This window comes from Chlorocebus sabaeus, chromosome 20 (genome assembly GCF_047675955.1).
Source record: "Chlorocebus sabaeus isolate Y175 chromosome 20, mChlSab1.0.hap1, whole genome shotgun sequence".
Taxonomy (NCBI): Eukaryota; Metazoa; Chordata; class Mammalia; order Primates; family Cercopithecidae; genus Chlorocebus; species Chlorocebus sabaeus.
This window is the reverse complement of record NC_132923.1, coordinates 113,859,531-113,886,868: the sequence shown is the minus strand read 5'-3', so window position 1 is coordinate 113,886,868 and position 27,338 is coordinate 113,859,531. Positions and strand designations below refer to the sequence as shown.

Genomic DNA, 27,338 nt, shown 5'->3' with positions numbered 1-27,338 from the left:
GGATAATTTTTGTATTTTTTTGTAGAGGCAGGGTTTTGCCAGGTTTCCCATGCTGGCCTTGAACTCCTGGGGTCAAGCAATTCTCCCACCTTAGCCTCCCGAAGTGCTGGGATTACAGGTATGAGCCACTGAGCATGGCCTCTGAGCTCTTAATCATCACGTTATCCTTAATTTCTCACATCCTGATAGGAGAGAGCAAGTGCCAAGGCTGGAGCGTGGGACCTGGCGTGTGGTAGGTGCTCAACAAACGCTAGAGACTGAATTGAGCTGAATGGTTTCTATATCCAGGGAGAGGGGGAAAAATCACCCAAAGACGTTACTGGCCATGATGTCTCATGCTTTTTATTTGATAAGACTCAGCATCTCTAATGAGTTTTCAGATCTCTAATGAGAAAGAGACGTAAAAAAATAATTCAGAAAAAAAATTCAGAATGGTGTCCCACTCAAAACTTGCAGGGGAGGCAGGGGTGGGTGTCTAAAGCCAGTCAATCTACCTCAAAGGGGTGATCATGGGTTTTAACTTCAGAATGTGAAGATGGCGCAGGGATATTGGGGAAGAAGGAAGGGTACAGGGTAGTCAGTCTGGTCCCAAAACCTTCCTACTCCCGCTACCCCTAACCTCTGAATCTCTCTCCAAGTCACTCTATATCATTGGCACTACAAATACTGACTTTCTCTTCATGGACAACTGGGAGAGATTTAATCTAAGAAAGACTCAGTGGAAGAAACGCGTGGATATTATTTTCCAATCAAGGTGCCATACAGAATGGAGATCCATCCTGGCTCCAAATTCTCTTTCAATTCAGGTCGTTAATCTTATCCACCCTTCTTTAAGCTCAATGTAGATCTCAGGTAGACCAGAGAGCCTTCCCTTTGAGCCCGGGGTCTTTTCTATAGTCAGATAGCTTCTCATCTCAACTGTATCAACTGGGGATCTCGTAGGTCATATTTCTTCCAACAAAGAGGAACTGTGAAAACATTATGTTGGCCAGGCACAGTGGCTCATGCCTGTAATCCCAGCACTTTGGGATGCCAAGGTGGGCGGATCACAAGGTCAAGAGATTGAGACCATCCTGGCCAACATGATGAAACCCCGTCTCTACTAAAAATACAAAAATTAGCTGGGCCTGGTGGCACGCATTTGTAGTCCCAGCTACTCTGGAGGCTGAGGCAGGAGAATCTCTTGAACCCAGGAGGTGGAGGTTGTGGTGAGCTGAGATTGTGCCACTGCACTCCAGCCTGGCAAGAGGGCAAGACTCCATCTCAAAAAAAAAAAAAAAAGAAAAAAAGAAAATATTATGCTAAGTAGTGAAATCAGTCCTGCCCCCTTGCCCACAGCTCTTTCAGAAGTTAAGAAAACAACAGGAAAAAGAACAATTCTGTTGATTGAACCAAGACTCAAGATATTAATTAATCCAGGTCTCAAAAAATAATAATTAAAAAAAAAATCCTGATTAGGTTACAGGACACAAAAGATAACAAGAGTCATCACTGAATAAGACTAGGAGGCCTTCCGGAAAGGGACAATTTTCTGAAAGGCTTGCCGAAACTCTTCATTAAACACAGTGTAGATTATTGGATTGATGAGGGAGTTTAAATAGCCTAGCCAGGTGAAGAAGTCAAAGAGGGCCGGGTGGATCCAGCAGGAGTCCCGGCAGATGGGGAGGACCAGAGACACCACGAAGAAGGGCAACCAGCAGATGATAAAAGCCCCCAGAATGATGCCCAGGGTTTTAGTGGCTTTCCTTTCCCGAGCAGCGGAAATCCTCTTGCGTTCCAGGGCACTGTCAGCAAGCTTGATTTTCACATGGCTGAAAAAGAGAGGGGAGCTAGCTGAGTGCGAGTGCCCCTCATGGAGGCTGGGGTTGAGGGAACAAAGCGAGGACCCTGCAGAGCCTGTGATGAGGTGGGCTGTGGTGAAGCGCTTCCCATAGAGTGAGGGTGGATTCAGGATGCGATTCCGGGCCGCCCGGTAGATCCGGCCATATAGGATGATGAGCAACACCGAGGGAATGTAGAAGGCCCCACATGTGGAGTAGATGGTGTAGGAGATCTGAGAGGTGTTCACCAGGCAGTCCGACATCTCCTCCTGGGCCTTGGCCTGTCGCCAGAAGAGAGGGGGAATGGAGATGCAGATGGAGATGGCCCAGACGATGGCAATCATGGTGGCCGCGTGGCCAGCCGTCCTGCGTTTACTGTACTCCAGGGCATCCGTGATCGCCCAGTACCTGTCCAGAGCAATGACACAGAGATGCAGGATGGAGGCCGTGCAGCACGTGATGTCAGAAGACAGCCAGATGTCACACAAGATTTGGCCAAAGTTCCAGGTGTGGGTGATGGTATAGGCGATGCTGATGGGCATGACCAAGATGGAAACCAAGAGGTCGGTGGTGGCCAGGGAGCCAATCAGGTAGTTGGCAGGGGTGTGGAGCTTCCTGGTGAGTAAGATGGTGGTGAGTACAAAGGCGTTGGAGAGGACTGTGGCCAGTGTGATGATGGAAAGGACCACGGCAAGGGAGATCTTGAGTGCCTGGAGGGTCCTGGGATCCCAAGCCTCTGGGGTTTCTGTGGCATTCAGGGATCTGTTGGAGGCCTCCTGGGGAAGGCCTTCTGTTGACTGGTTCAGTGGGGACATGCTAGGTGGCTCTCTCTTCCCACAGACCTCCACACATTTGGCTCCTTCCTTCAAGGTTGTCCTGACAACAGAGCAAAGTCATCCTTCTGCTTCGCACTGGTGGGAGCCGTACACTAGAACAGACCACAGTGAAAAGGCCTCAAGACTGGACTATTCTCCAAGTACAGCTGTAATAAAGTAAAATTAAATAATAATAATAATAATAAAGAAGACCAGATTATTTGAAGAACGATGAGACAACTACCACTGGTAGTTAAAGGTCTTTCCTAAACCACAGGAATTCCAGGATGTCTCAGGGTCCTGGAGCTTTGCCCAGCAGATGGTCATGCCCGGGGGACACATGCTGAATTCGTTAGACAGTTATCAGGGGATCACACCCAGGTGGGCAATGCCCTGGGATTCTTGCCTTTGGCATCTGGCTCTTTTCAAAGCTTGAGTCATTCGTGTGTTTAATGAGAACTTCAGAATTCCCCTCATAATAATTGAAACGATTCTGGATTTAGGATTGCTTCCGAGGAGCTTTTAAAACTAGACACAAAAAGAAGTTCCAGCTGATTCAGAGAAGCAGTCCAGTCAGCACAGCGGCTCGCGGTTTTCCCAGGTTCATCTTGATGCATCCTGAGCTACTTAACTTCGGTTCCTGTCCCACTGATCGTTTAGAGCCTGAACAGACAAAACATCCTGGTTACCAAGACTTGAAGAATGTATGAGCTGGGACCAGGCAAAACAAACAGATCACTGTGGGCTCATGGAATGGGGACATGTTCAGAAGATCTGGGGTTTAAAAAAGAAAAAAAAATAGAGTTAGGTTCTAGAAGGACAATGTGGAAGCCTGAAATGAACTACATGATTAAAAAGATACTACTTAAAGCTGGCCATGGTGCTGTGGAACTGGCATTCTAGAAAGTATCAGAATACAGGGGTGGGTGATGTGCCCCACCCATGCAATTCCCAGAGGGGACAAAGTGTCATAGCTGTTGGAATCATCACAAGCTTGTTAGAAGTACATGAAATCAGCTCTGTAAGTTGTGAATCAGAAAGCGTCATTCTATTTATTTAGCAACAATGGAAACAAAATAAAACTGTACACAGGGAAAGATAAAGACCATCAGGAAAGAAGTCAAATTGTTATAATGTATTTCTCTACAAAGTATGGGAGGTCGTGGCCTTTTTTCTACTCATTTGAATTTTTCATATGTCCTATAGTGAGCATGAATAATGTTATTTTTTATTTATTTTTTATTATTTATTTATTTATTTTTGAGACGGAGTCTCACTCTATCGCCAGGCTACAGTGCAGTGGCGCGATTTCGGCTCACTGCAACCTCTGCCTCCTGGGTTCAAGCGATTCTCCTGCCTCAGCCTCCTGAGTAGCTGGGACTACAGGCACACGCCTTCACACCCAGCTAATTTTTGTATTTTTAGTAGAGACGAGGTTTCACCATGTTGGCCAGTCTGGTCTCGAACTCCTGACCTTGTGATCCGCCCACCTCAGCCTCACAAACTGTTGGGATTACAGGCATGAGCCACCGTACCTGGCCGGAAGTCTATTTTTTAAAATGTTTTTATTATGTTTGTTCTTTCTTTCTCTCTTTCTCTCTCCTTCCTTCCTTCCTTCCTTCCTTCCTTCCTTCCTTCCTTCCTTCCTTCCTTCCTTCCTTCCTTCCTTCCTTCCTTCTTCCTGTCTCTTTCTTTCTCCCCTCCCTCCCTCCCTCCCTCCCTTCCTTCCTTCCTTGCTTCCCCATTGTGGAAGTTTAATCCAGAAAATACATTCAACTTTTCAAATGGAAACTGGAAACCTAGCTGCAAAAAAATCTTGGGAACTTCTGGGCTGGCGAAAGTATCCAGGTGTCTGTCTAGAAGCTCCTGACCTCAGGTGATCCGTGTGCCTCGGCCTCCCAAAGTGGGAGCGATTACAGGTGTGAACTATCGTGGCTGGCCCCTTGAAGCTTTTTCAGACCTTGTCCTATATACCTTTTCTTCTGGTTGTTCATTTGAATTCTATATAATAAACCAGTAATTTTTAAATTATTTATTTGTTTATTTATTTATTTTGAGGTAGGATCTAGCTTTGTCCCCCAGGCTAGAGTGCAGTGGCATGACCACAGCACACTGCAGCCTCGACCTCCTGGATCGAGTGACCCTCCAACCTTAGCCTCCCAAGTAGCTGGAACTACAGGTGCATACCACCATGCCCAGCTAATTGTTTTTTGTTTGTTTGTTTGTTTGTTTTCATAGAGGCAGGGTCTTGCTATGTTGCCAGGGCTGGTCTCAAACTCCTGGACTTAAGCAATCCTCCAGCCTTGACCTCCCAAAGTGCTGGGATTACAGCCATGAGCAGCTTTAGCTCCTTAATGTTTTAAAAATCAATCACCAGCTGGGCGCGGTGGCTCTTGCCTGTAATCCCAGAACTGTGGGAGGCTGAGGCAGGTGGATCACCTTAGGTCAGGAGTTCAAGACCAGCCTGACCAACATGGAGAAACTCTGTCTCTACCAAAAATACAAAATTAGCCAGGCGTGGTGGTGCATGCCTGTCATCCCATCTACTTGGGAGGCTGAGGCAGGGGAATTGCTTTAAACCAGGAGGTGGAGGTTGCAGTGAGCCAAGATCGTGCCATTATACTCTAACCTGGGTAACCAGAGTGAAACTCTGCCTTTAAAAAAAAAAAAAAAAAAAAGGCTGGGCAGGGTGACTCACGCCTGTAATCCCAACATGTTGGGAGGCCGAGGTGGGCAGATCACGAGGTCAGGAGGTCGAGACCATCCTGGCTAACATGGTGAAACCCTGTCTCTACTAAAAATACAAAAAAATTTAGCTGGGCATGGTTGCAGGCACCTGTAGTCCCAGCTACTCGGGAGGCTGAGGCAGGAGAATGGCCTGAACCCGGGAGGTGGAGCTTGCAGTGAGCTGAGATGGCGCCACTGCACTCCAGCCTGGGAGACACAGCGAGAATCCGTCTCAAAAAAAGAAGAAGAAGAAGAAGGAGAAGGAGGAGGAGGAGAAGGAGGAGAAGAAGAAGAAGAAGAAGAAGAAGGAGAAGAAGAAGAAGGAGAAGAAGAAGAGGAGGAGGAGGAGGAAGAAGAAGAAAGAAGAAGAAGAAGAAGAAGAAGAAGAAGAAGAAGAAGAAGAAGAAGAAGAAGAAGAAGAAGAAGAAGAAGAAGAAGGAGGAGAAGCAGCAGCAGCAGCAGCAGCAGCTAAACCTGCAATGCAGTATTTTCCCTCTCACTCCCCAAATTGGTGGGTGCTTCATTTAAAAAATAAAAATCTGCCTAGAGGAGAGAGGAAAGCCTCAGTTTAAGAAAACCAATCCTTAGCCACCAACTCCAAAACATATATTACAGTTTAAAGGATATTATAACAATATCTTTTGAAGAGCTCTTGCTATATTCCAGGCACTGAGCTAGCTTTGGGGCTAAGAGTCACCCAACCTGTAAAGTGGGCAACATGGCTCCCAACTTAGAATGACCCAACCAATGCTCAGAGAGGTGATGTCACCTGCCCAAGGCCACCTGGCTGGAAGTGGAAAAACCAGGTCCAGAGATCTCAAGAAATTTCTACCCTTGCCTACATTGCCTCAGTTGAGGATGAAAAGCCTTAAGGCATGCGTGTGTAGCTGGTTTGATGACCCCCTCCTACCCCCACTCTCCCCAGGCTCCACCCCAAAAGCCTCTGGCTGAAGTTTTGCTCCCATTTTGGTTCACGGGGAAAATGTGAACTCTGGTTGGCTCTTTGAAACTTTCTCCCCTGCAGACAGTCTGGGTGACTGAGGTGCGTCATTTCCCATGGAAGCCTGGTGTGCCGGCCCCACAAACTCATGCGGTCACTCCTTGAGTTCCAAGCATTCCAGTGACCTCATTTCAGTGAAAGGCGTGGGTTCAGAAAGGCTCAGGAGGCTGGTGTGTGTGCAAGCCCTCCAGCCCTCGGTGACATCTTGGGAAGAAGGACAGGGACACAGGGACAGGAGCAGACAGACTTGGTTAGGAAGGCTAGGCTGTAGCTTTGAAAGAAGTAACAATTCAGAGGCTGTCTTCTCTCCTGCCTGCTATCCCTCCCCATTGTGAACAAAGGTGGGAGAAGTTTTCATAATCTAGCTGCCTTTGGAGACATGGACTGTAGCTCCATAAGCAACTCTCTCTTTCCCGTCACACTTCAAATAATAAAATAACAAATACAGGCCAGGCATGGTGGCTCACACCTGTAATCCCAGCACTTTGGGAGGCTGAGGCCGGTGGATCACCTGAGGTCAGGAGGTCGAGACCAGCCTGGCCAACATGGTGAAACCCGATCTCTACTAAAAATGCAAAAATTAGCCAGGCGTGGTGGTAGGCACCTGTAATCCCAGCTACTCAGGAGGCTGAGGCAGGAGAATCGCTTGAATCTGTGAGGCAGAGGTTGCAGTGAGCCAAGATCATGCCATTGCACTCCAGCCTGGGCGACAAAGCAAGACTCCATCTCAAAAAAAAAAAAAAAGTTAAAATGACAATGAAAGCCGGGTGTGGTGGCTTATGCCAGTAATCCCGACACTTTGGGAGGCTCATGTGGGAGGATCACTTGGGCCCAGGAGTTCAAGACCAGCCTGGGCAACATAGCGAGACTATCTATTTTAAACAAAAGAAAAAAGAAAGAAAGAAAAATTAAAATGACAACAAGATGCCATTTTCACCTAGTAGAAACTAAAGATGTGATGACTACCTCATGATTCAGCAATTCCACTGCTGGGTATGCATGGCAGAGAAACTCTTCTGTGTTCACTAGAAGACAGAAACAAGAATGGTCCTAGTAGCATGAAATAGCAAACAGCTAAAAACAACCAAACGTCCATCAACAGCAGAATGGTAGCATATGGCATATTCCTACGATGGAGTGCTACAGAGAAGCAAAACAGAGTAAACCACAGCTACACACACCAAAATGGTGATTATCACAAACAAGGCAGAGTGCCAAAGTCAAAAACATGCAAGAAGAAACAAACTGTTAGGGAGATAAATATATGTGGCAAAACCATAAGGAAAAGCAAAGAAATTAAAAATCTAAAATTCAGGGGCCAGGCGCGATGGCTCATGCCTGTAATCCTAGCACTTTGGGAGGCCGGGGGTGGGCAGATCACGAGGTCAGGAGATCGAGACCATCCTGGCGAACACAGTGAAACCCCGTCTCTACTAAAAATCCAAAAAAATTAGCCGAGTGTGGTGGCGGGCGCCTGTAGTCCCAGCTGCTCGGGAGGCTGAGGCAGGAGAATGGTGTGAGACCGGGAGGCGGAGGCTGTAGTGAGCCGAGATCGCGCCACTGCACTCCAGCCTGGGCGACACAGCGAGACTCTGTCTCAAAAAAAATAAATAAATAAAATTAAATAAATAAATAAATAAATAAATAAAATTCAGGATAGTGGTTACCCCTGGAGGGAAAAGGACAGAGGAATATAATCTTAAAGGGTTTTAAAAGTTTCAATTATGTTCTTTTCACTATCTCAGCTCATTGCAACCTCCGCCTCCTGGGTTTAAGTGATTCTCCTGCTTCAGCCTCCCAAGTAGCTGGGATTACAGGCATGTACCACCATGCCCGGCTAATTTTTGTATTTTCTTTTAGTAGAGACAGGGTTTCGCCATGTTGGCCAGCCTGCCTTGGCCTCCCAAACTGCTGGGATTATAGGTGTGAGCCACCACACCAGGCCTTTTTGAGAAAGGGTCTTGCTCTGTCACCCAGGCTGGAGTGCAGGGGCGTGATCAGAACTCACTGCAGCCTTGATCTCCTGGGCTCAAGTGATCCTCCCACCTCAGCCTCCTGAGTAGCTGGGACCACAGATACACACTACCACTCCCAACTGATGTTTAAATTTTTTTGCAGAGATGGGGTCTCCCTGTGTTGTCCAGGCTTGTCTTCAAACTCCTAGACTCAAGCAATTCTCCCACCTTGGCCTCCTAAAGTGCTGGGATTACAGATGTGAGCCACCATGCCTGGTCTTTTTTTTTTTTTTTTTTTTTTTTTAGAGGGAGGGTCTTGCTCTGTCACGCAGGTACAATGGCACAGTCATAGCTCACTGCAACCTTGAACTTCTGGGCTCAAGCGATCCTCCCAACTTGGCTTCCCAAAGTGTTGGGATTATAGGCGTTAGCCACCATGCCCAGCCTGATGTTCTATTTTTTAAGTAGGTGGTGAGTGCATTAATATTGTTATTCATGTGTGTGTGTGTGTGTGTGTGTATACTGCTTTGTAGGGAATGATGCATGTGTAATTTTTCTTTCTTTTTCTTAACGGGGGGATGGAGTCTTCCTCTGTCACCCAGCCGGGAATGCAGTGATGCAATCTTCCCTCACTGCAACCTCCGCTTTCCGGGTTCAAGTGATCCTCCCACCTCAGCCTCCTGAGTAGCTGGAACTACAGGCATGTACCACCCTGCCTGGCTAATCTTTGTATTTTTAGTAAAGACAGGGTTTCACCTTGTTGGCCAGGCTGGTCTTGAGTTCCTGACCTCAGGTGATCTGCCCTCCTCAGCCTCCCAAAGTGCTGGGATTACAGGCATGAGCCATCGCACTCGGTAGTATATGTAATTTTTCTCAAACTATTTTGTATATTATGAAAAAGAACCCTATTACCAGCAATAATATGTTGATACATTAATACCTATTGATACTTTTTAGTGCAGAAGATCTGCATTCTGGTCCCAGCTCTGCCACTGACCAGCTGGGTAACCATGGGCAAAGCACAACCTCTTTGACCCTTAGTTACTTCCTTGGTGAAATGAGAACAAAAGCCTGGCTGTGCTGTCCCAAAGGAGTATTGAGTAGCTCCAGCAAGATCATGTATGTGATGTGTTGTGAACAGCAGAGTCCTGAACAAATGTAATGATGCTAACAAAGAAGGAGTACAGTGGCTAAGAGCAGGCATTCTCAGGTCCCAATTCCTGTTGGTTCGCTTTCTTGCTGCGGCCACTGGGCAAATAACTTCACCTCTCTGAGCCTGCACAGCCTCAGCGATGGAGATGATAATCCAAATCTCACAGGAGTTTGGGGAGAACTGTCAATATCATGGATACAAAATGCTCAACATAGTAAATGGTTTCTTTTTGTTTATTTATTTCTTTATTTATTTATGGACAAGGTGTCCCTATGTCACCCAGGCTGGTCTCAAATTCCTGGCCTCAAGTGATCCACTCACCTTGGCCTCCCAAAGTGTTGGGATTATAGGCCTGAGCCACCATGCCTGGCCTTGTAGTCAATGGTGACCACAAATGTGATTTATCTGGGTTCTCTATGGTGCATCCAACCAAATTCAGATATCCAGGCAACAAGATCACTTCCCTCACCAGAAACAAAGTATCACTGCCCGTTTTGGTGAGAGATGTCTGCCATTGCCAGAAACCCAGACATACCAAGGAGCTTCCTCCCTGCCCACCCATTTTCCCAGGGGCCATGATAGCAGCAGCAGAAGCAAGGACCTTTCTCGGCCCCGCCTCCACCTCCAGGCCACAAGTATCTCCCTTGAAGTCCAGATCACGTGGACTCCAGCCACACTATGCATCTCCCAGCTCTGGCATCTTTGAAGAAGGGTGGAAAGAGAAAAGCAGAGAGACTTATGTACCAATCTAGGCCTGTTCCAGAGACCACCTTTGATTACAGCTGATTGGACCAGGGTGGACATGTGACCCAAAATGAGCCAATCAGATTCTCTCTTGGGAATTTAGACTGGCGACCATGGGGAGCTGGGCTGGATAGAAGATGGGGGAAGATAAATCTGCAGGCCAAGGGTCCTGAGGCTGGAGTCAGGCTGCAGCCTTTACCAAATCAAGGAAGGTTTGGGGGGAATAGAAAAGCCAAAGGTAAACAAAAAACAGGTCTGTAGAGAGAGGCAGGAGAACGGAGCAGAGAAAGAAGCTGAGGGAGAGGAACCACCTGTCCTGGGAGAGGAGAAGGAAGGAGGCTTCCAGGCCAGGGAATACTCCTTCCCATCCCTGTATGTCCATGAGCGACCTTCTATCCAGGAAACCTCATTTGTACCAACTCGTGTTTTCCCAGCTGAGCCAGTTCACATGGACACAGCAGCCTTTGAGAAATGGTAGTAGGACAGGGAACTTTCTTCTTCTTCTTCTTTTTTATTTTTAGAGACAGGGACTCCCTCTGTCGTGCGGGTTGGAGTGCAGTGGCACAATCATGGCTCTCACTGCAGCCTCAATTGCCCGGGTTCAGGTGATCCTCCCACCTCAGCCCTCCAAGTAGCTGGGACTACAGGCACAAGCCACCATGCCCAGTGAATTTTCAATCTTTTTTTGTAGAGATGGGGTCTCGCTGTGTTGCCCAAGGTGGTATGGAACTCCGGGGCTCAAGCGATACTCCTGCCTCAGCCTCCCAAAGTGCTGGGATTAGAGGCTGAGCCGCTGTGCCCAGTCAAGACAGGGGACTTTTGGTTCCTTATCACTAACCAATCCCTACTGTGGGGTCCAAGTCCTTTCACCTCCTGGGCCCTTCTTCCTCATCTGTAAATTGGGGTAATGACATCTTTCACCCAGAATTGTTATGTGGCTTCAATGAAGTAGGGAGAACATGCCTAGCACAGTGACTGGCAAACAGCAGGTGTTTTTTTGAGACAGAGCCTCACTCTGTTGCCCAGGCTGGAGTGTAGTGACCCAATCTCAGCTCACTGCAACCTCTGCCTCCCAGGTTCAACTGATTCTCCTGCCTCAGCCTCCCGTGTAGCTGAGATTACAGGCATGCGCCATCATGCCTAACTAATTTTTGTATTTTTAGTAGGGGGTTTCACCATGTTGGCCAGGCTGGTTTCGTACTCCTGGCCTCAAGCGATCTGTGCATCTGGGCCTCCCAAAGTGCTGGGGGATCCACCCGCTTCGGCCTCCCAAAGTACTGGGATTATCTGCATGAGCCACCGCACCTGGCCAGCAAAAGCTGGCCTGTTACAAAAGCTTCCTACCCAGGGCTCATTCAGCCTGCAGGAAGATCTGTCGCCTCCACTTTCTGAGGGCTCTTTAACTAAGTGAGTCATAAAACCTTGCCAGAAACAAAAAGGATGTATGGGTTTAATGTGTCCTTAGAAGCCAGTCTCATCTCTTTGGAAGAAAAAAGTAAGGCTCTGTGATAAAAAGATTTGTTGCAGTAGAATACATCCCCCACAGAGTAATTTGTGGCTGTTCTTTCTGTAGATGCTGTGTAGTACAGATGAGTGAGCTCTGGGTGGAGAAATCACTCTGCGCAAATCTGGACAGGGCTTTGTATTTTACATAATGCACCCACAGCTGTTATTTCATCTCATTCTGTCTCCTGCATGGGACCTCCTACAACCTTAGTTTTCTCCTCTGCAAAAATCAGGGTATCCAGTCTACCTCCCAGAGATATAATGAGGGTTAGATAGAACATGTATGGGGAAGAATCTGGAAAGTTTCTTTTTCTTTCTTTTTCTTTTCGTTTTTCTTTTTTTTGTTTTTTAGACAGAGTCTCACTCTGTCACCCAGTCTGGTGTGCAGTGGGACAATCTCTGCTCAATGCTACCTCCGCCTCCGGGTTCAGGCGATTCTCCTGTCTCAGCCTCTAGAGTAGCTGGGATTACAGGCATGCACCACCACAACCAGCTAATTTTTTTATTTTTAGGAGAGATGGGGTTTCACAAGGTTGGCCAGGCTGGTCTCGAACTACTGACCTCAGGTGATCCACCCACCTTGGCCTCCCAAAGTGCTGGGATTACAGGCATGAGCCACCACGCCCAGCTGAATCTGGAAAGTTTTAACATGGGTATGGGTGTGTGTGTACATGTATGCATCTCCCCCATTTCATGCTCTCTCTTTCTACCTGTATCTGAATGCCAGTTTTAAAATCTAATCAGTATCTTGCGGTGTAAACAAATCAGTCTTGCACCTCAGTTTCTCTAATCATAAAATCTGGAAAATGGGCAGGGCATGGTAGCTCATGCCTGTAATCCCAGTGCTTTGGGAGGATGAGGTGAGATCACTTGAGGCCAGGAGTTTGAGATCAGCATGAGCAACATAGAGAGACCTCATCTCTCCAAAATATTTAACAATTAGCCAGGTATGGTGGCATGCATCTGTAGTCTTAGCTACTTGGGGGGCTGAGGTGGGAGAACTGCTTGAGCCCAAGAGTTTGAGGTTACAGTGAGCTATGATGGTGCCACTGCACTCTAGCCTGGGCGACAGAGTGAGCCCCTATCTTAAAACAAACGAACAAACACCTCTGTGAAACACAGAAAATAAAAGGTCACCAAATTCCAGCCCAGTACTTCCATTCCTAGCTCTACACCCAAGAAAAACATGTATGTACATTCACCAAAAGATATATGCAAGAATTGTTCATAGCAGCACTATTCATAACAACCCCAAACTGCAAACTACCTAAACAAGCATCTACAGTAGAATGGGGCCAGGCACAGTGGCTCACACCTATAATCCCAGCACTTTGGGAGGCCGAGGCAGAAGGACTGCTTCAGGTTAGGAGTTTGAGACCAACCTGGGCAACACAGGGAGACCCAGTCTCTAGAAAAAAAAGTTAAAGAATATTAGTGCTTGCCTGCTGCCATGTAAGACATGACTTTGCTCCTCCTTCACCTTTTACCATGATTGTTAGGCCTCCCCAGCCATGTGGAACTGTGAGTCAATTCAGCCTCTTTCTTTATAAATTACCCAGTCTCACTGGGCATGTCTTTATTAACAGCTTGAGAACACACTAATACCGTCAGTATGGATTGGTTTGCATTTTACATAATTTTACATAAGTAAAATCAGAGATCTACTCATTTTTGCCTGGCTTTTTTCATTCGGCGTAACTGTTTTGAGTTTCATCCATGTTATTGCATGTTCTCTTTTATTACTGAATAGTATTCCATTGTATGGATACACTAAAATGTGTTTATCCATTTACTTGATGGGCTATTACAAATAAAGTGGCTGTGAACACTCATGTACAAAAAAAAAAAAAAAAAAGCCAAATATGACAGCACCCCCACCTGTAGTCCCAGCTACTTGGGAGGCTGGGGCAAGAGGACCTTTTGAGCCCAAGAGTTTGAGGTTACGGTGAGCTCTAACAATGCCACTGCACTTCCAGCCTGGGTGACAGAGCAAGACCCTGTTTCTAAAAAATAACTACTACAACAAACAGTAGAATGAATAAATAATTGTGACATAATCATATAAGAGAGAGTGATTATAAGAATCACTCTTCATCAATGAGAATGGTTCCCAGCTACACACAAACAGGTGGATGAATCTAATAGACATAATGTTAAACAGAAGAAGCCAGGTGTCATGTGTGATTTAAACTTCATAAAGTTCAAAAACAGGCAAAACTGACTTACACTGAGGGAAGTCAGGCTATTGTGTTTCCTGTGAGAATATAAGGGGGGCTTCTGGGTGCAGGTCATGTTCTGTTTCTTGAGCTGGTGTGTTCACTTTGTGAAAATTCATCAGGCTGCACACTTGTGTTTGGGGTACTTTTGCTTTTCTGGAAGTTTTGCCCTCCCGCCCCCAAAAAAGTAGTGGTTAACTGCCTAAGAGCCTCAGGCACCAGCTCCACTGATTACAGGGAGAACTTGGAGTCATCACTGAACCTCTTTGCACCCAGTCCTTTTCCTTTCTTCCCTTCCCTTCCCTTCCGTTCTTCCTTCCTTTTCTTCTTCCTTTCCTTTCCTTTCCTTTTTTGAGACAGAGTCTCGCTCTGTCGCCCAGCCTGGAGTGCAATGGTGCGATCTCGGCTCACTGCAACCTCCACCTCCCGGGTTCAAGCGATTCTCCTGCCTTAGCCTCCCAAGTAGCTGGGACTACAGACACACATCATCATGCCCGGCTAATTTTTGTATTTTTAGTAGAGACAGGGTTTCACCATGTTGGTCAGGCTGGTCTCAAACTCCTGACCTCAAGTGATCCACCCACCTCAACCTCCCAAAGTGCTGGGATTACAGGTGTGAGCCACCGCACCTGGTCGCACTCAGTTTTTTCATGTGGAAAATGCGAACAATAACAGCACCAATGTCACGTGACTGTCACATGAGTGACAGAGAGGTAGGTGACTTGCCCAAGTTCACATGGCAGTTTGGTGTCCCTCTCAGCTTGATGCTTCTACTGCCCTGTGCCACCTCTCCCTGCCCCCATCAAAAGGAGTATATTTTTTTGTCCCTTGATTCTGGGTTCAGCATGGACTCGCTATGGTCAACAGAATGAGGCAGAAGTGACAGTAAGCCAGTGCCAAATGTAGTCCTCTAGAGGCTGTGCATGTGTCTGCTTGCACTCTGTCATTGCCATGAGAAGAACATCCCTGGGCTAGCACACTGGTCCCTGCAGGGAGAGGCAAGGACATGGAGTAGAGCTGTTCCAGCCAAACTCAGCCTAGAACAGAGCCTCTCACACAACCAGCAGACACATGTGTGAGCCCAGCCAAGATCAGCAGACATACCCAGCCAAGGGTATCTATCCAGAGGAAAAGAAGTCATTATACAAAAAAGATACATGCACACTCAAGTTTATAGCAGCACAATTCGCAATTGCAAAATCATAGAACCAACCCAAATGTCCATCAATCAGTAAATGGATAAAGAAACTGATTTACACGACGGAATACTACTCAGTCATAAAAAGCATTGAAATAATGGCATTTCAACGACCTGGATGAAACTGGAGACTATTATTCTAAGTGAAGTAACTCAGGAGTGGAAAACCAAACGTTGTATGTTCTCACTGATATGTGGGAGCTAAACTATGAGGACGCAAAGGCATAAGGATGATACAATGGACTTCAGGGACTTGGGGGAAAGGGTGGGAGGGGGGCAAGGGATAAAAGACTACAAATAGGGTGCCGTGTATGCTTTTTGGGTGATGGGTGCACCAAAATCTCATGAATCACTGCTAAAGAACTTATTCATGTAACCAAATACCATCTGTACCCCAATAACCTATGGGGAAAAAAAAAAAGAAATACCCAGCCAAGTTCAGATTAAATCAGCCAACCTCCAAATGCATGATTCGTAGTAATAAATGCTGTTGTTTTAATTCACCAAGTTTGAGGGTAGCTTGTTACACAGCAATAGCCAATTGATAAAGTCCCTTCATTCACTGAGTGTGTGTTTTTGTTTTGTTTTTGAGACAGTTTCACTCTTGTTGCCCAGGCGGGAGCGCAGTGGCGCTATCTCAGCTCATTAAAACCTCCGCCTCCCAGGTTCAAGTGATTCTCCTGCCTCAGCCTCACGAGTAGCTGGGATTACAGGCATGCGCCACCAGGTTCGGCTAATTTTGTATTTTTAGTAGAGACGGTCTTGAACTCCTGACCTCAGGTGACCCACCCTCCTCCGCCTCCCAAAGTACTGGGATTACAGGCGTGAGCTACCACACCTGGCCCCTTCATTCACGGAATGACTGGATTCTGTCCATTCTACTGCCCACACTTAACTGTGCCTTGACTCTTCTCTCCCCTCTCCACTCCTACTGCCACTGTTCTGTTTCAGGAGAGTGAAACCATCCTTCCTGGCTTCAATGGTCTCCCAGCCTCCACTCTTGGCCCCTCTCCATTCTCTAACCATATCCCACCCAACTAACAGTCTGACCAGGTCACTCCCTTAAAATCCTCCAGTAGCTCCCACTGCACCTGGGATTAAGCCCAGGCTTCACAGCTTGGTTTAAGAGACTCTTCATGAACTGGTGTTTCCTTCCATCTCCAACCCCATCTCTCAGCATAGCTGGCTGTGACCTTCACACTGCAGCAGCACAGACCTGCCTGTTCTTCCAGTACCCTCCTGCCATACCCCCGGCTCCAGTGCTGTTTCCTGCTGATCCTTTTTCCCTGCTGTATCCTCTGCCTGGAAAATGTCCTTTCTTCAGTCCTCTGGCTGCCTAATTCCAAGTCACCCTTCAGAGTTAGGCTCTGGTGTCTCCCCAGAAAGCTTTCCCTAACCTCCCCCCAAGCCCAGCTTGGTTCAGGTACCCCTTTCCTGAGAGCCTGCCACCCTAGCTCTCACCATATTGGACTGCCTCTGACATGGTAACAGGAGCTTCTTGAGTGTAGGGACCATGTCTCATTCACCCCTGTAGCCCTGACACCTGGCTCAGAGCAAGGCATCAATACCTGTCTATGAAAAGCTCCAGGAACTGGTGGGGAATGGGCCCTGAGAACAGAGCACACGCCTGAGAGGCAGAGGCCCCGGGCTTTAGCTTGGCTTTGCTGCTAACTTTCTGTGTAACCTAGGATAAGTCAGTTCCTCCTCCAAGCCTCGGTTTCTCCAACTTGAAAATGAGGTAGTTGGATCAGATCAGAGATTCTCTTGGTGAGCATCAGAATCACCTATCTGCAAGAGCTTTAAAAATACAAGTCAGGCCAGGCACAGTGGCTCACACCTGCAATCTCAGGACACTGGGAGGCTGAGGCAGGCACTTGAGGTCAGGAGTTCGAGACCAGTCGGCCAACATGGTGAAACCCCATCTCTACACTCCCCCCAAAAAAATACAAAAATTAACTGGGTGTGGTGTGTGGTGGCATGTGCCTGTAGTCCCCGCTATCAGGAGGTTGAGGCAGGAGAATCACTTGAACCCAGGAGGCAGAGGTTGCAGTGAGCTGAGATCGTGCTACTGCACTCCAGCCTAGGTAACAGAGTGAGAATCCATCTCAAGAAAAAAAAAAGAAAAGTCTGTTAAAAACAACAACAGATATCTAGGCCTCACCCTCCAGGGGACAGAGCCCAGGCACTGATTTTTGAAAACTTCTCAGCTGCTTCTAAGGTGAAACCAAGATGAAAAACCACTGGCCTGGATGACACCTAGTTATCTTCATCACTGACAATTTGGCTACCTTAAAAAAGTCAAAGACAGATGAAACCTGTTTTCAAGGCCTTTGCAATGGTTAGGGAAATAGGAGGCCCCAGTGCCTTCCTGCTTTTAGCCTTGCACTGGATCTCCACAAGCCTTCAACAAGCAAGAGACCACCTCAAACAACCAAACACACTATTAAAAGGCAAGGGCCTCTTTTTTTGTTTTGTTTTTTTTTTGAGGTGGAGTCTTGCTCTGTCGCCGAGGCTGGAGTACAGTGGTGCAATCTCGGCTCACAGCAACCTCCGCCCACCAGGGTCAAGCAATTCTCCTGCTTCAGCCTCCTGAGTAGCTGGGATTACACCACCCACCACCACGCCTAGCTAAATTTTGAATGTTTTTAGTAGAGACAGGGTTTCACCATGTTGGTCAGGCTGGTCTCGAACTCTTGACCTCAACTGATCCTCCCACTTCGGCCTCCCAAAGTGCTAGGATTATAGGCGTGAGCCACTGTGCCCAGCCGGCAAGAGCCTTTGAAGTTAACAACTCACTGTATTCACTCATGCTGTGGGAAAGTGGGTAAAGAGGTTTTAAATTCTTACCATCTAGCCAGGTGTGGTGGCTCATGCCTATAATCCCAGCACTTTCGGAGATGGAGGTGGGCAGACTGCTTGAGCCCAGGAGTTCGAGACCAGCCTGGGCAACATGGCAAAAACCCATCTCTACAAAAAATACAAAAATTAGCCAGGTGGCCAGGCACGGTGGCTCACGCCTGTAATCCCAGCACTTTGGGAGGTCGAGGCAGGTGGAACACCTGAGATCAGGAGTTCAAGACCAGCCTGACCAACATGGTGAAACCCTGTCTCTACTAAAAATACAAAAGTAACTGGGCATGAAGGCACATGCCTGTAATCCCAGCTACTTGGGAGGCTGGGGCAGGAAAATCGCTTGATTGCAGGAGGCGGAGGTTGCAGTGAGCCGAGATTGTGCCATTGTACTCCAGCCTGGGCAACAAGAGCAAAACTCCATCTCAAAAAAAAAAAAAAGAAAGAAAAATAAAAAGAAAAAAAAATTAGCTGGGTATGGTGTCTCAAAAAAAAAAAAAATATATATATATAAAATATATATCACCAACTGCTCCTATTATTACTAATTGGGGGTGCGGGGAATGAATTAGTGCATCCATTTTACAGACGAAGAAACTGAGGTCCAGAGAGGTAAAATGACTGGCTCCCAGCCATACAGGTAATATATGGCATAGCTGGGATTGAGAGCCAAAGTTCAGAAATAAAATAGCCACTATTGGCCATGTGTGGCCACTGGGCGCTTCAAATGTAGCCCCTGAGATGTACCTGGTTCAAAAAAAGAATGTTAAAAAAGAAGTGTAAAATAGCTCACTAATAAATGTATCAGTTACATGTTGAAATGGTAATATTTTGGATGTGGTAGGTTAGTAGAATATATAAATAAAATTTTCACTTTTTGTTTTGTTTTGTTTTTGAGACAGAGTCTTGCTCTGTCACCCAGGCTGGAGTGCAGTGGCGCGATCTCAGCTGACTGCAACCTCTTCCACCCTGGTTCGAGCAATTCTCCTGCCTCAGCCTCCTGGATAGCTGAAATTACAGGCATGCACCACCATCACGCCCAGCTAATTTTTGTATTTTTAGTAGAGACGGGGTTTCACCATGTTGGCCAGGCTGCTCGCCTCAGCCTCCCAAAATGCCTGGGATTACAGGCATGAGCTACCGCATCCAGCCTATTTTCACTTTTTAAAAATGTGGCTACTTTGAAATTTCCTAAATTGAAAAAGCACATGTGTCACTCACGTTGTATTTCTGTTGGTCGGTCCTGCTCTAGCAGTGGCTCTTAGCAGCGGTGATAGTGCTCCCTAGGGCTCAGGTCAGGAGTCTGTCCTCAGGGAACTGCATTTCCAGGGAGGGGGTTGGGACAGTAGGGAGGGGGCCAGGGGCCGCTATGTGGGCATGGGGACGAGGAGGGGTCGGAATGGCCCCAGTAGTAAAGTAGTGGCCAACATTTATTGAGAGTTTACTATGTGCCAGGCACTGTTCTAAGCTTCTCATGTATTAACTCATTGAAGTCTGACCACAACCCTCTGTAGTCGATACTATTATTATTATCAATTATTCCCACTTCCCAGAAATGAGGCTCACAGAAATGGCTTGCCTAAGACCCGGAGATGGGGCACTGTGGATCTAGGATTGGAATCTGGGCTTGCCCAACCCATGCTCCACCATCCATAAAAGGTGCCAGGTAAAGTCAGTTCCACTTCCTTCTTTCCATAAATACCTACCCCACACATTCAAGAAATCTGTACTGGGTACCTGTGATGTGCCAGGCTCCACCACTATCTCCTGAACAGGACCTCTCTCTGACGGGCCTGGTGATGGGAGCTTGGCACAACCCAAAGGAACGGGAAGGAAGTGGTGACTGCGGCGCTTCTCACACTTGAATGTGTACATGCATTACCTAGGGATCTTATTAAAAATTCGGATGCTGATTCTGTGGGTCTGCAGGGTTTTGTTTGCTTGTTTGTTTTGGGACAGGGTCTCGCTCTGTCACCCAGGCTGGAGTGCAATGATGTGATCTTCGGCTCACTGCAACCTCCCAGGTTCAAGTGATTCTCCTGCCTCCGTTTCTTGAGTAGCTGGGTCTACAGGCACATGCCACCATGCCCGGCTAATTTTTGTATTTTTAGTAGAGACAGGGTTTCACCATGTTGGCCAGGCTGGTCTCAAACTCTTGGCCTCAAATGATTCACTCGCCTCGGCCTCCCAAAGTGCTGGGATTATAGGCGTGAGCTACCACGCCCGGCCGGGTCTGCAGTTCTGATAAGCTCTCAGGAGATGCTGCAGCTCTGCCACACGGTGGTGGTGTGAGGGGTAGCAGTAATGTCAGCCCCTGGATTTCAGAAGGGTATCAGGGTGTGAGACGGGAAGGACTCTTAGGAATCATTTAGTCCGACCCCTCATGATGCTGACAAGGAAATGGGCTCAGAGAGGGCAAGATACTTGCTCAAGGTAACACAGTGTGTTACAGGCTGAGACCAAGTCTTCAGACTCCCACCAGGGCTCCTTCTACTGGCTCCTGCTTGCAGCAGGAATTTGAGATGAAGGACAGATGTATCCAGAGGCTCTCAGACCCATTTCATACTATATACTTCTGGCATTTTCAAGTCTCCCCCCAGCTCTCATCTGAGTTTCCACACCAGGTGAGTAATCCTGGGAGCCGACTGGCAGGGCTGACCATACTTTGCAAGAAGCCTTTAGAACTGCATCCCCCCCTATACTGGAGCCCAACCTGTCTCTTCTCTTCTCCCACAGATGCTGCACACCTGGGTCCCCAGAGAACACTTGGAGCTGATGGAGTGAATATTTCCAGGACAGAGGAGAAGCTATCTTCTCTAGACTGGGTAAACAAGGTACTAACAACAGGAATTCATTTTCTTGAAACCAAACACCAAATTTGCTAGTGTTTACAGGATACGAAGTTGCTATTCACCATCTGCTTTCTCTTCTGGGAGCCACAATACAGCTGTGATTCAGAGCACAAGCTTTGGAGCTAGGTACAGCTATGGAGTCAGGTAGACCGAATTCGCGTCTCACCTGAGCCGTTTTCTAGCTTTGTGACCTTTGGCAAGTTACTCAACCTCTCTGTTTCCTCATCTATTCAACTACAATATACTTAAAGCCTACCACATTTTGGCATAAGCAATGCAGATGTGGACTCTGCTCGTAGGAGGACTTACAATGGCCCTGGGGAAACCATCCTGCAATGAGGACCACAGATATGATGAGGATAACGGTGGGGCATGCAGGGAGCTATGGGAAGGAAAGTAGGGGGACAGGTAGCCTGCTGCAACCTTGAGGTTTCACTCTGAAAGTGGCTTTGAAGCTGAGCGTGAGAGGGCAAATAGAATTAACAAGTGAAATCTCATACCATGTCCTGAGTTAAAAACAAACAAGGAATTAGCAAGTGAAGAGAAGCTGGGGCCAATGATACCTATTCCACAGGATTGAACCTTGGATAACTCTTCCCTGCAGTACAATCCAAATCCTTTTTATGTGTGAATGTATGTATGTGTGTATGTATGTATTTTTATTTATTTATTTTTAGGCAGGCTCTCTCTTTTGCCTAGGCTGGAGTACAGTGGCACGATTGTGGCTCAGTGTAGCCTCAACTTCCTGAGCGCAAGCCTTCCTCCTGCCTCAGCCTCCCAAGTTGCTAGAACTACAGGTGCACCATCATGCCTGGCTACGTTTAAAAAATTTTTTTATAGAGATGGGGTCTCCCTATGTTGCCCAGGCTGGTCTTGAACTCCTAGGTTCAAGTGATCTTCCTGCCTCAGCCTCCCAAAGTACCAGATTACAGTTGTGAACCATCATGCCCAGCCCCAAATCCTTTTTCTACATTTCCTATTGTTTACCTATCCAGGGATCACATAGCCCGGTCATTTCCTCTCATCCTCCTATTCACCTGGACTGAACAGAAGACCCCACCTCCAGCCCACCTCTTGGCCGAGACCTTTGGCTGCAAAAACACTGCAGTTCTATTACTTCCTTGAGTCTTTGCACAGGCTATTCCCTCTACCTGGAATGCCTTTCTGCTCATGTCCCCCACCCTCTCGGGAAGTTTCCTGGTAACTAGGGAGGGACCCGATCACTTCCCTTCTCTACACCCCATTGGCCTTCTCATGTATACATCACACTGGACTCCCCTGGACTGGGTTCTCTTGCCCACCCCACCCCTGTCGCCTTGCTAGACTTGAGTTCCGGAAGGAAGGGGCAACTCATGCCATGAAGCCCAATGCCCTGTGTGTGGCGTGCCTGTCCCTCTCACCCACCATCCAGCTCCAACTTCGCTCTCAAGACCAAGTTTAACTCTCCCCTCTTTACTGAAATTTGTCCTCTTCCTGCCCAAGTGGAGCCAGCCTCTCTCTATGCCAACACAGTGCCTTGTGTTTAGGATTTGTAATACACATCTCATTATCCTGCAGTCCAGTGCCTGGGTCTGTCTCCCCACAAGATGGTGCATTCCCGAGGCAGGGATACGGCTTTGTTCATAGCTGTATATTTTAGGCTTAATACTTACAGATGCTGAGATTTACTCAAAGAATGAATTAAAAAAGAATACTGACAGTTTTACCTTTGTTTGACTCTTCTCTCTGTACCTCTGACCTCAAATATCCTTTGATCATCCCTCCTTGATGTTCCACAGGGGCCCTAAACTCAAGCCACCTCACTCACAGCAGGCTCTCTTGAGTGCCCCTTTTTTTTTTCCTTAAGACGGGAGTCTCACTCTGTTGCTCAGGCTGGAGTGCAGCGGCTCAATCTCCACTCACTGCAACCTCCACCTCCCGGGTTCAAGTGATTCTCCTGCCTCAGCGTCCCAAGCAGCTGGGATTTACAGGTGCATACCACCACATTCAGCTAATTTATGTATTTTTGTAGAGACAGGGTTTCACCATGTCGGCCAGGCTGGTCTCAAACTCCTGACTTCAAGTAATCCACCCCACTCGACTTCCCAAAGTGCTGGGATTACAGGAGTGAAACACCACACCTGGCCAGCGCCTCTTTTGTAGCAGACCTTATCCTGTTCTTCCACACCTAGCCCAAGCTTTGAATTCTTCCTCACTATCTTCCCCAGAGCTTAACCAGTTACTTCATAAAAATAATAAGCATTGGGAGGCCGAGGCAGGCGGATAATAAGGTCAGATCAAGACCGTCCTGGCCAACATGGTAAAACCCTGTCTCTACTAAAAACACAAAAATTAGCTGGGCATGGTGGCACGCGCCTATAGTCCCAGCTACTTGGGAGGCTAAGGCAAGAGAATCGCTTGAGCTCAGGAGGCAGAGGTTGCAGTGAGCTGAGATCGCACCATTGCACTCCTGCCTGGGCGACAGAGCGAGACTCCATCTAAAAACAAAACAAAACAAAAAAACAATAAGGAAACAGAGGCTCACATATCAATGGCAAGGTCTAGGGCCTTTCTCTTAACAGGCCAGACCTTTCATTCCCCTACACATTCTGTGTTCTCTCCCTTGTCTCCACTACATGTTTGGGGCATTCGTGCTTTAGTTCAGGCTGTTCCTTCTGCCTGGAACAGCAATCTTTCCCATTCCCTTTCATACATATCTATTGTACTCCTGTCTGCTTTCTAAATTTTTCTTTTGTTTTTTAGAGATAGGGTCTCATCTTGTTGCACAGGCTAATCTCGAACTCCTGGGCTCAAGCACTTTGCCCACCTGGGCTTCCTGAAGTGCTGGGATACAGGTGTAAGCCACTGTACCCAGCCCCTCTCTCTGCTTTCTGAGGTCCTTTTCAAAAGCTACCTCCTCCAGGAAGTCTTCCCTGGTCAACTGAGAGCAAAATCTCTCTCCTTTAAGCCCTCTCTCGACTCCAGGTTTGTTTGTGCCTCTTACTGCCTACTGCTGGAAGCTCCTTGAAGATTTACCTATTTCCTTCCCCCTCCAGTCACAGCACAGTAGACTGGCAAATAACAGGAAATAACTTCTCTTGTAAGGCTCAAGTAGGCTCTGGAGAAGGATTCGTATTTCCTCCTCTCCATTTTCAGTTGGGTGCAATGGCTCACGCCTGTAATTCCAGAGGTAGGAGTTGAAGACCCACCTGGGCAACATGGAGAAACCCCATCTCTACAAAAACTACAAAAATTAGCTGGGCATGATGGTGCGTGCCTGTAGTCCCAGCTACTCTGGAGGCTGAGGTGGAAGGATGGCTTAAACCCAAAAGGTGGAAGTTGCAGTGAGCCCAGAGTGCACTGCTACACTCCAGCCTGGGCGACAAAGCCAGACTCTGTCATTCATTCATTCATTCATTCATTCATAAATAAATAAATACATTTCTCCAACAGGTCCCACTTCACTCTGAATAAAATTCAAAACTCCTATGGCTTACAAGGCCCTACGTGATCTGCTGCCACCCCTGCCATCTCTCTGACCTCATCTCCTACCAGTTGTGCATCCTAAATATCACCCCTTTGGCAACACCTTGACCAGCCAACATAAAGCAGCTCCCCTCCTCCACCACATCACCCTGGTTTATGCTCATTTTAGCACTTAACCCGATCTGATATTTTCTGCCTGTTTGTTTATTGCATGTCTTTCCCACACTCCCCCCACTTGCCTCATGCCCTGCTAACATACACCTCCTGTCTAGCTCATCCCTGTATCCCCAGGGCCTAGAACAGTGCTTGGCTGAAAATAAATAGGTGGGTCAACAGCCTGAGGAGCGATCTGGGCTGGAGGCATACATGTATGAGTCATGTGCATAGAGGTGATAACTAAAGCCAGTAGGGTGGGTGAGATCACCCAGGGAGAGTGTCTACTAGGAGACGAGCAGAGGGCTTGGGGGAGCAGAGCATCTAAGGGCTGTAGAAAGGAGAATGAAGCCGCAAAAACAACAGAGAAGATGAGGGAACAATGTAAGAGTGTCAAGTCACAGGGGCCCAGAGAAGACTGTTTTGGGGAGAAGAAATGGTCAGCAGCGTCAACTGCTGCTGAGAATAGTGAAAGACTGAGCAGGCCAGGCTCTGTGGCTCATACCTGTAGTCCCAGCATTTTGGGAGGCTGAGGAGGGTAGATTCTTTGAGCCCAGGAGTTCGAGGCCAGCCTGGGCAACATGGCGACACCCTGTCTCCACAAAAAATGCAAAAGTTAGCCAGGCAAGGTGTCGCATGCCTGTAGTCCCAGCTACTGGGGAGGCTGAGGCAAGAGGATCACTTGAACTCTGGAGGTTGAGGCTGTAGTGAGCCATGATCACACCACTGCACTCTAGCCTGGGTGACAGAGCACCATCCTGTCTCAAAAACAAAAACAAATAAACAAAAAGACTGAGTGGTGTCTACTGAATTCAGCTTCCTGGAAGACATGGCTGACCCCTGCCCCTCTGTGGGCCTTAGACGGGAACCATCTGTGCAATGAAAGAGACCTCTCAGGCCTGGGAACTCCACACTCTGAGAATCTATATTTCTGCTCACATTCACATCACTCTCACCAAAAAAAAATAGTCATCCATCTGTGGCCTAGGAGAGAAGGGATGACCCAGTGGACCCGCCCTCATTATTGAGCCATCAGGTAACTCTGTCAGTTACCCTGAGGAAGCATCTCTGTATTTCTGGCCCTGTACTAGGTTCTGGGTGGTGGTGAGCCAGCAGGCAGGCCTGGGACCGGGAAGCCAGCACTAGGGCTCAGGGTTTCTGTGGCTGCAGAGACGTGATCTCCATCCCCCACCCCTGGGCTGCACTGGGACTTACTTGTTCATGAGGTCAAAGCCTTGGTCTGAGGGCAGGGCCTTAAGAGCTTGTGGAGGTTGTTGTAGGGGTAGAGGCCCTAGCCCCTGCCAGTCAAGTCCAGTTGGCCTGGTCCCTCCCTCCTAGCCACCCTCTAGGTCCTGGCTTCCTGGATGTCCCAGTGACAAAGCCTGCCTACTTCTCCCCACCAGTGGAGCAGGACTAAAGACTGAAAAAGGCCGGCTACCCCAGTGGCCTTGCTTGCTGCTGATAAAGTGTCCCCAAATGTCCTTGTGAGGAGGACTGAGACCCCAGTCAGTGGCTCTGTGATCCAGAGGACAGCACAGACCCACACCACGGGCTCAACTGGAAAACACTGGAAGCTGGTTGCAAAGAAGAGCGGAGGGGTTGCTGCCGCTGCTGCTACTCAGAAAAATGATGGCCACCAGTGGCTGAGCTCTTGTTTGGAGCTAGGGGCTGTGCTGAGTGACATTCCCATTAGATTTGTACTGTAAGCCTGTGGGGTGAGCATTGTTGTCCCCACTTCATATGGGAGGAAACCAGGCCTCAGAGAAGGTAAGGGCTTTCCTGAGATCACACAGCTAGTAGGTGGCCAAGGCCAGTTTGCTAATGCAACCACCCTGACTGAGAGCCCTGCTCTTAATCCTGAACTTTCCCAGACCTGGGGACTTTAGTCTTGGATTCTTCTACTGGTAATGTGACCTTGGGCAAGACGGATTCCCCACTCTCCCCATTTGTAATAAAGCAGATTTCTTAGTGCCCTTCCAGTTCCGGCATTATGTGATTAGCTCGGATTTATACAGAACTTTACAGTTTCTTAAAAAGCATCTAGCGGGGATCTCACGTATTCCTACGGACCCTACAAGGCAAGAGAATCCCCCTCTATATGACAGACGTGCAAACTGAGGCTCGGAGAGATGCAGTGACCTGCCCAAGGTCACGGAGCCGGTCAACCCCAGCCCGGAGCCAGCCCGGGCTCCACACCGGACGCCCCTTCAACTCTCTCCAGAGAGGGGCGGCCGCTCCACGGCGCCGCGCCCGAACCTGGCCAGCAGGGGGCAGCGCCCGGCTTCCCTCCGCGCCCGGGGCCCCTCCGGGGGCGTCGCAGTCCCCGGCCCGGGGGTGACTCCCGCCCCTCCAGATCTCGCCTGGGCGCTGGGCACCCCCAACGCGTGCGTGGGATCCCGCAGCCGCCCAGGGCGCTTCCTCAGCCCTCCCTTTTCTCCCGGGGGTCTTAACGGCGACCCCTCGTCGCCTCCCTCCGGCCAGGCAGGTCCTCCGGGACCCTCTCCCTGGCGCGCGCCCGTCCGAGGGCACAGAGAGGCGGGACGCCCTGGGCCCCCGAGGCCCCAGGAGGGGCGCCGCTCCTGGCCTCAGTTCCCCGCGGACCGCCGCTGGGGCCAGGCTGCAGACGCTTCCTCTCCCCGGAGAGCACGCGGCCCCGAGCGCTTACCCGCTGCCCGGCGCGCAGGTGCGCACACCCGGCGTACCCGTCCGATCCACTTCCTCGCGCGGCATCTCCCCGCCGCGGCCGCCTTGTCTCTGCCGCGACCCCCACCGAGCTCCGGGGCAGCCCGCCCCGCCGCCCCGGGGCCCTTCCCGGCTCGCGCCCTCGCGATCCCGCACCTGCCTCCGCCCCTCCCAGCGCCCTGCGGCTCCTTCTCCGCTCCCC

The 27,338-nt window shown here is 48.6% G+C and overlaps 1 protein-coding gene across 2 annotated transcripts; it reads right to left on the bottom strand.

The window, feature by feature from the left end:
- Window positions 1-321: 321 nt before the first annotated feature.
- HTR1D (5-hydroxytryptamine receptor 1D) lies at window positions 322-27,338 on the bottom strand. Of its 2 annotated transcripts, none has more exons than XM_038003179.2 (2): window positions 27,120-27,338; window positions 322-3,409 (listed from the first exon to the last, which is right to left on the bottom strand). In XM_038003179.2, exon 2 carries the CDS (start codon window positions 2,633-2,635, stop codon window positions 1,502-1,504), a length of 1,134 nt encoding a protein of 377 aa, XP_037859107.2. In that variant the 5' UTR covers window positions 2,636-3,409; window positions 27,120-27,338; the 3' UTR covers window positions 322-1,501. The 2 variants fall into 2 exon arrangements, with proteins under 2 accessions (XP_037859107.2, XP_007978283.3); XM_007980092.3 differs by having other exon boundaries at window positions 322-3,298.

Coding starts and splice junctions, on each gene's coding strand:
- HTR1D (XM_038003179.2), bottom strand. CDS start 2,635: ATGTCCCCACTGAACCAGTCAACAGAAGGCCTTCCCCAGGAGGCCTCC.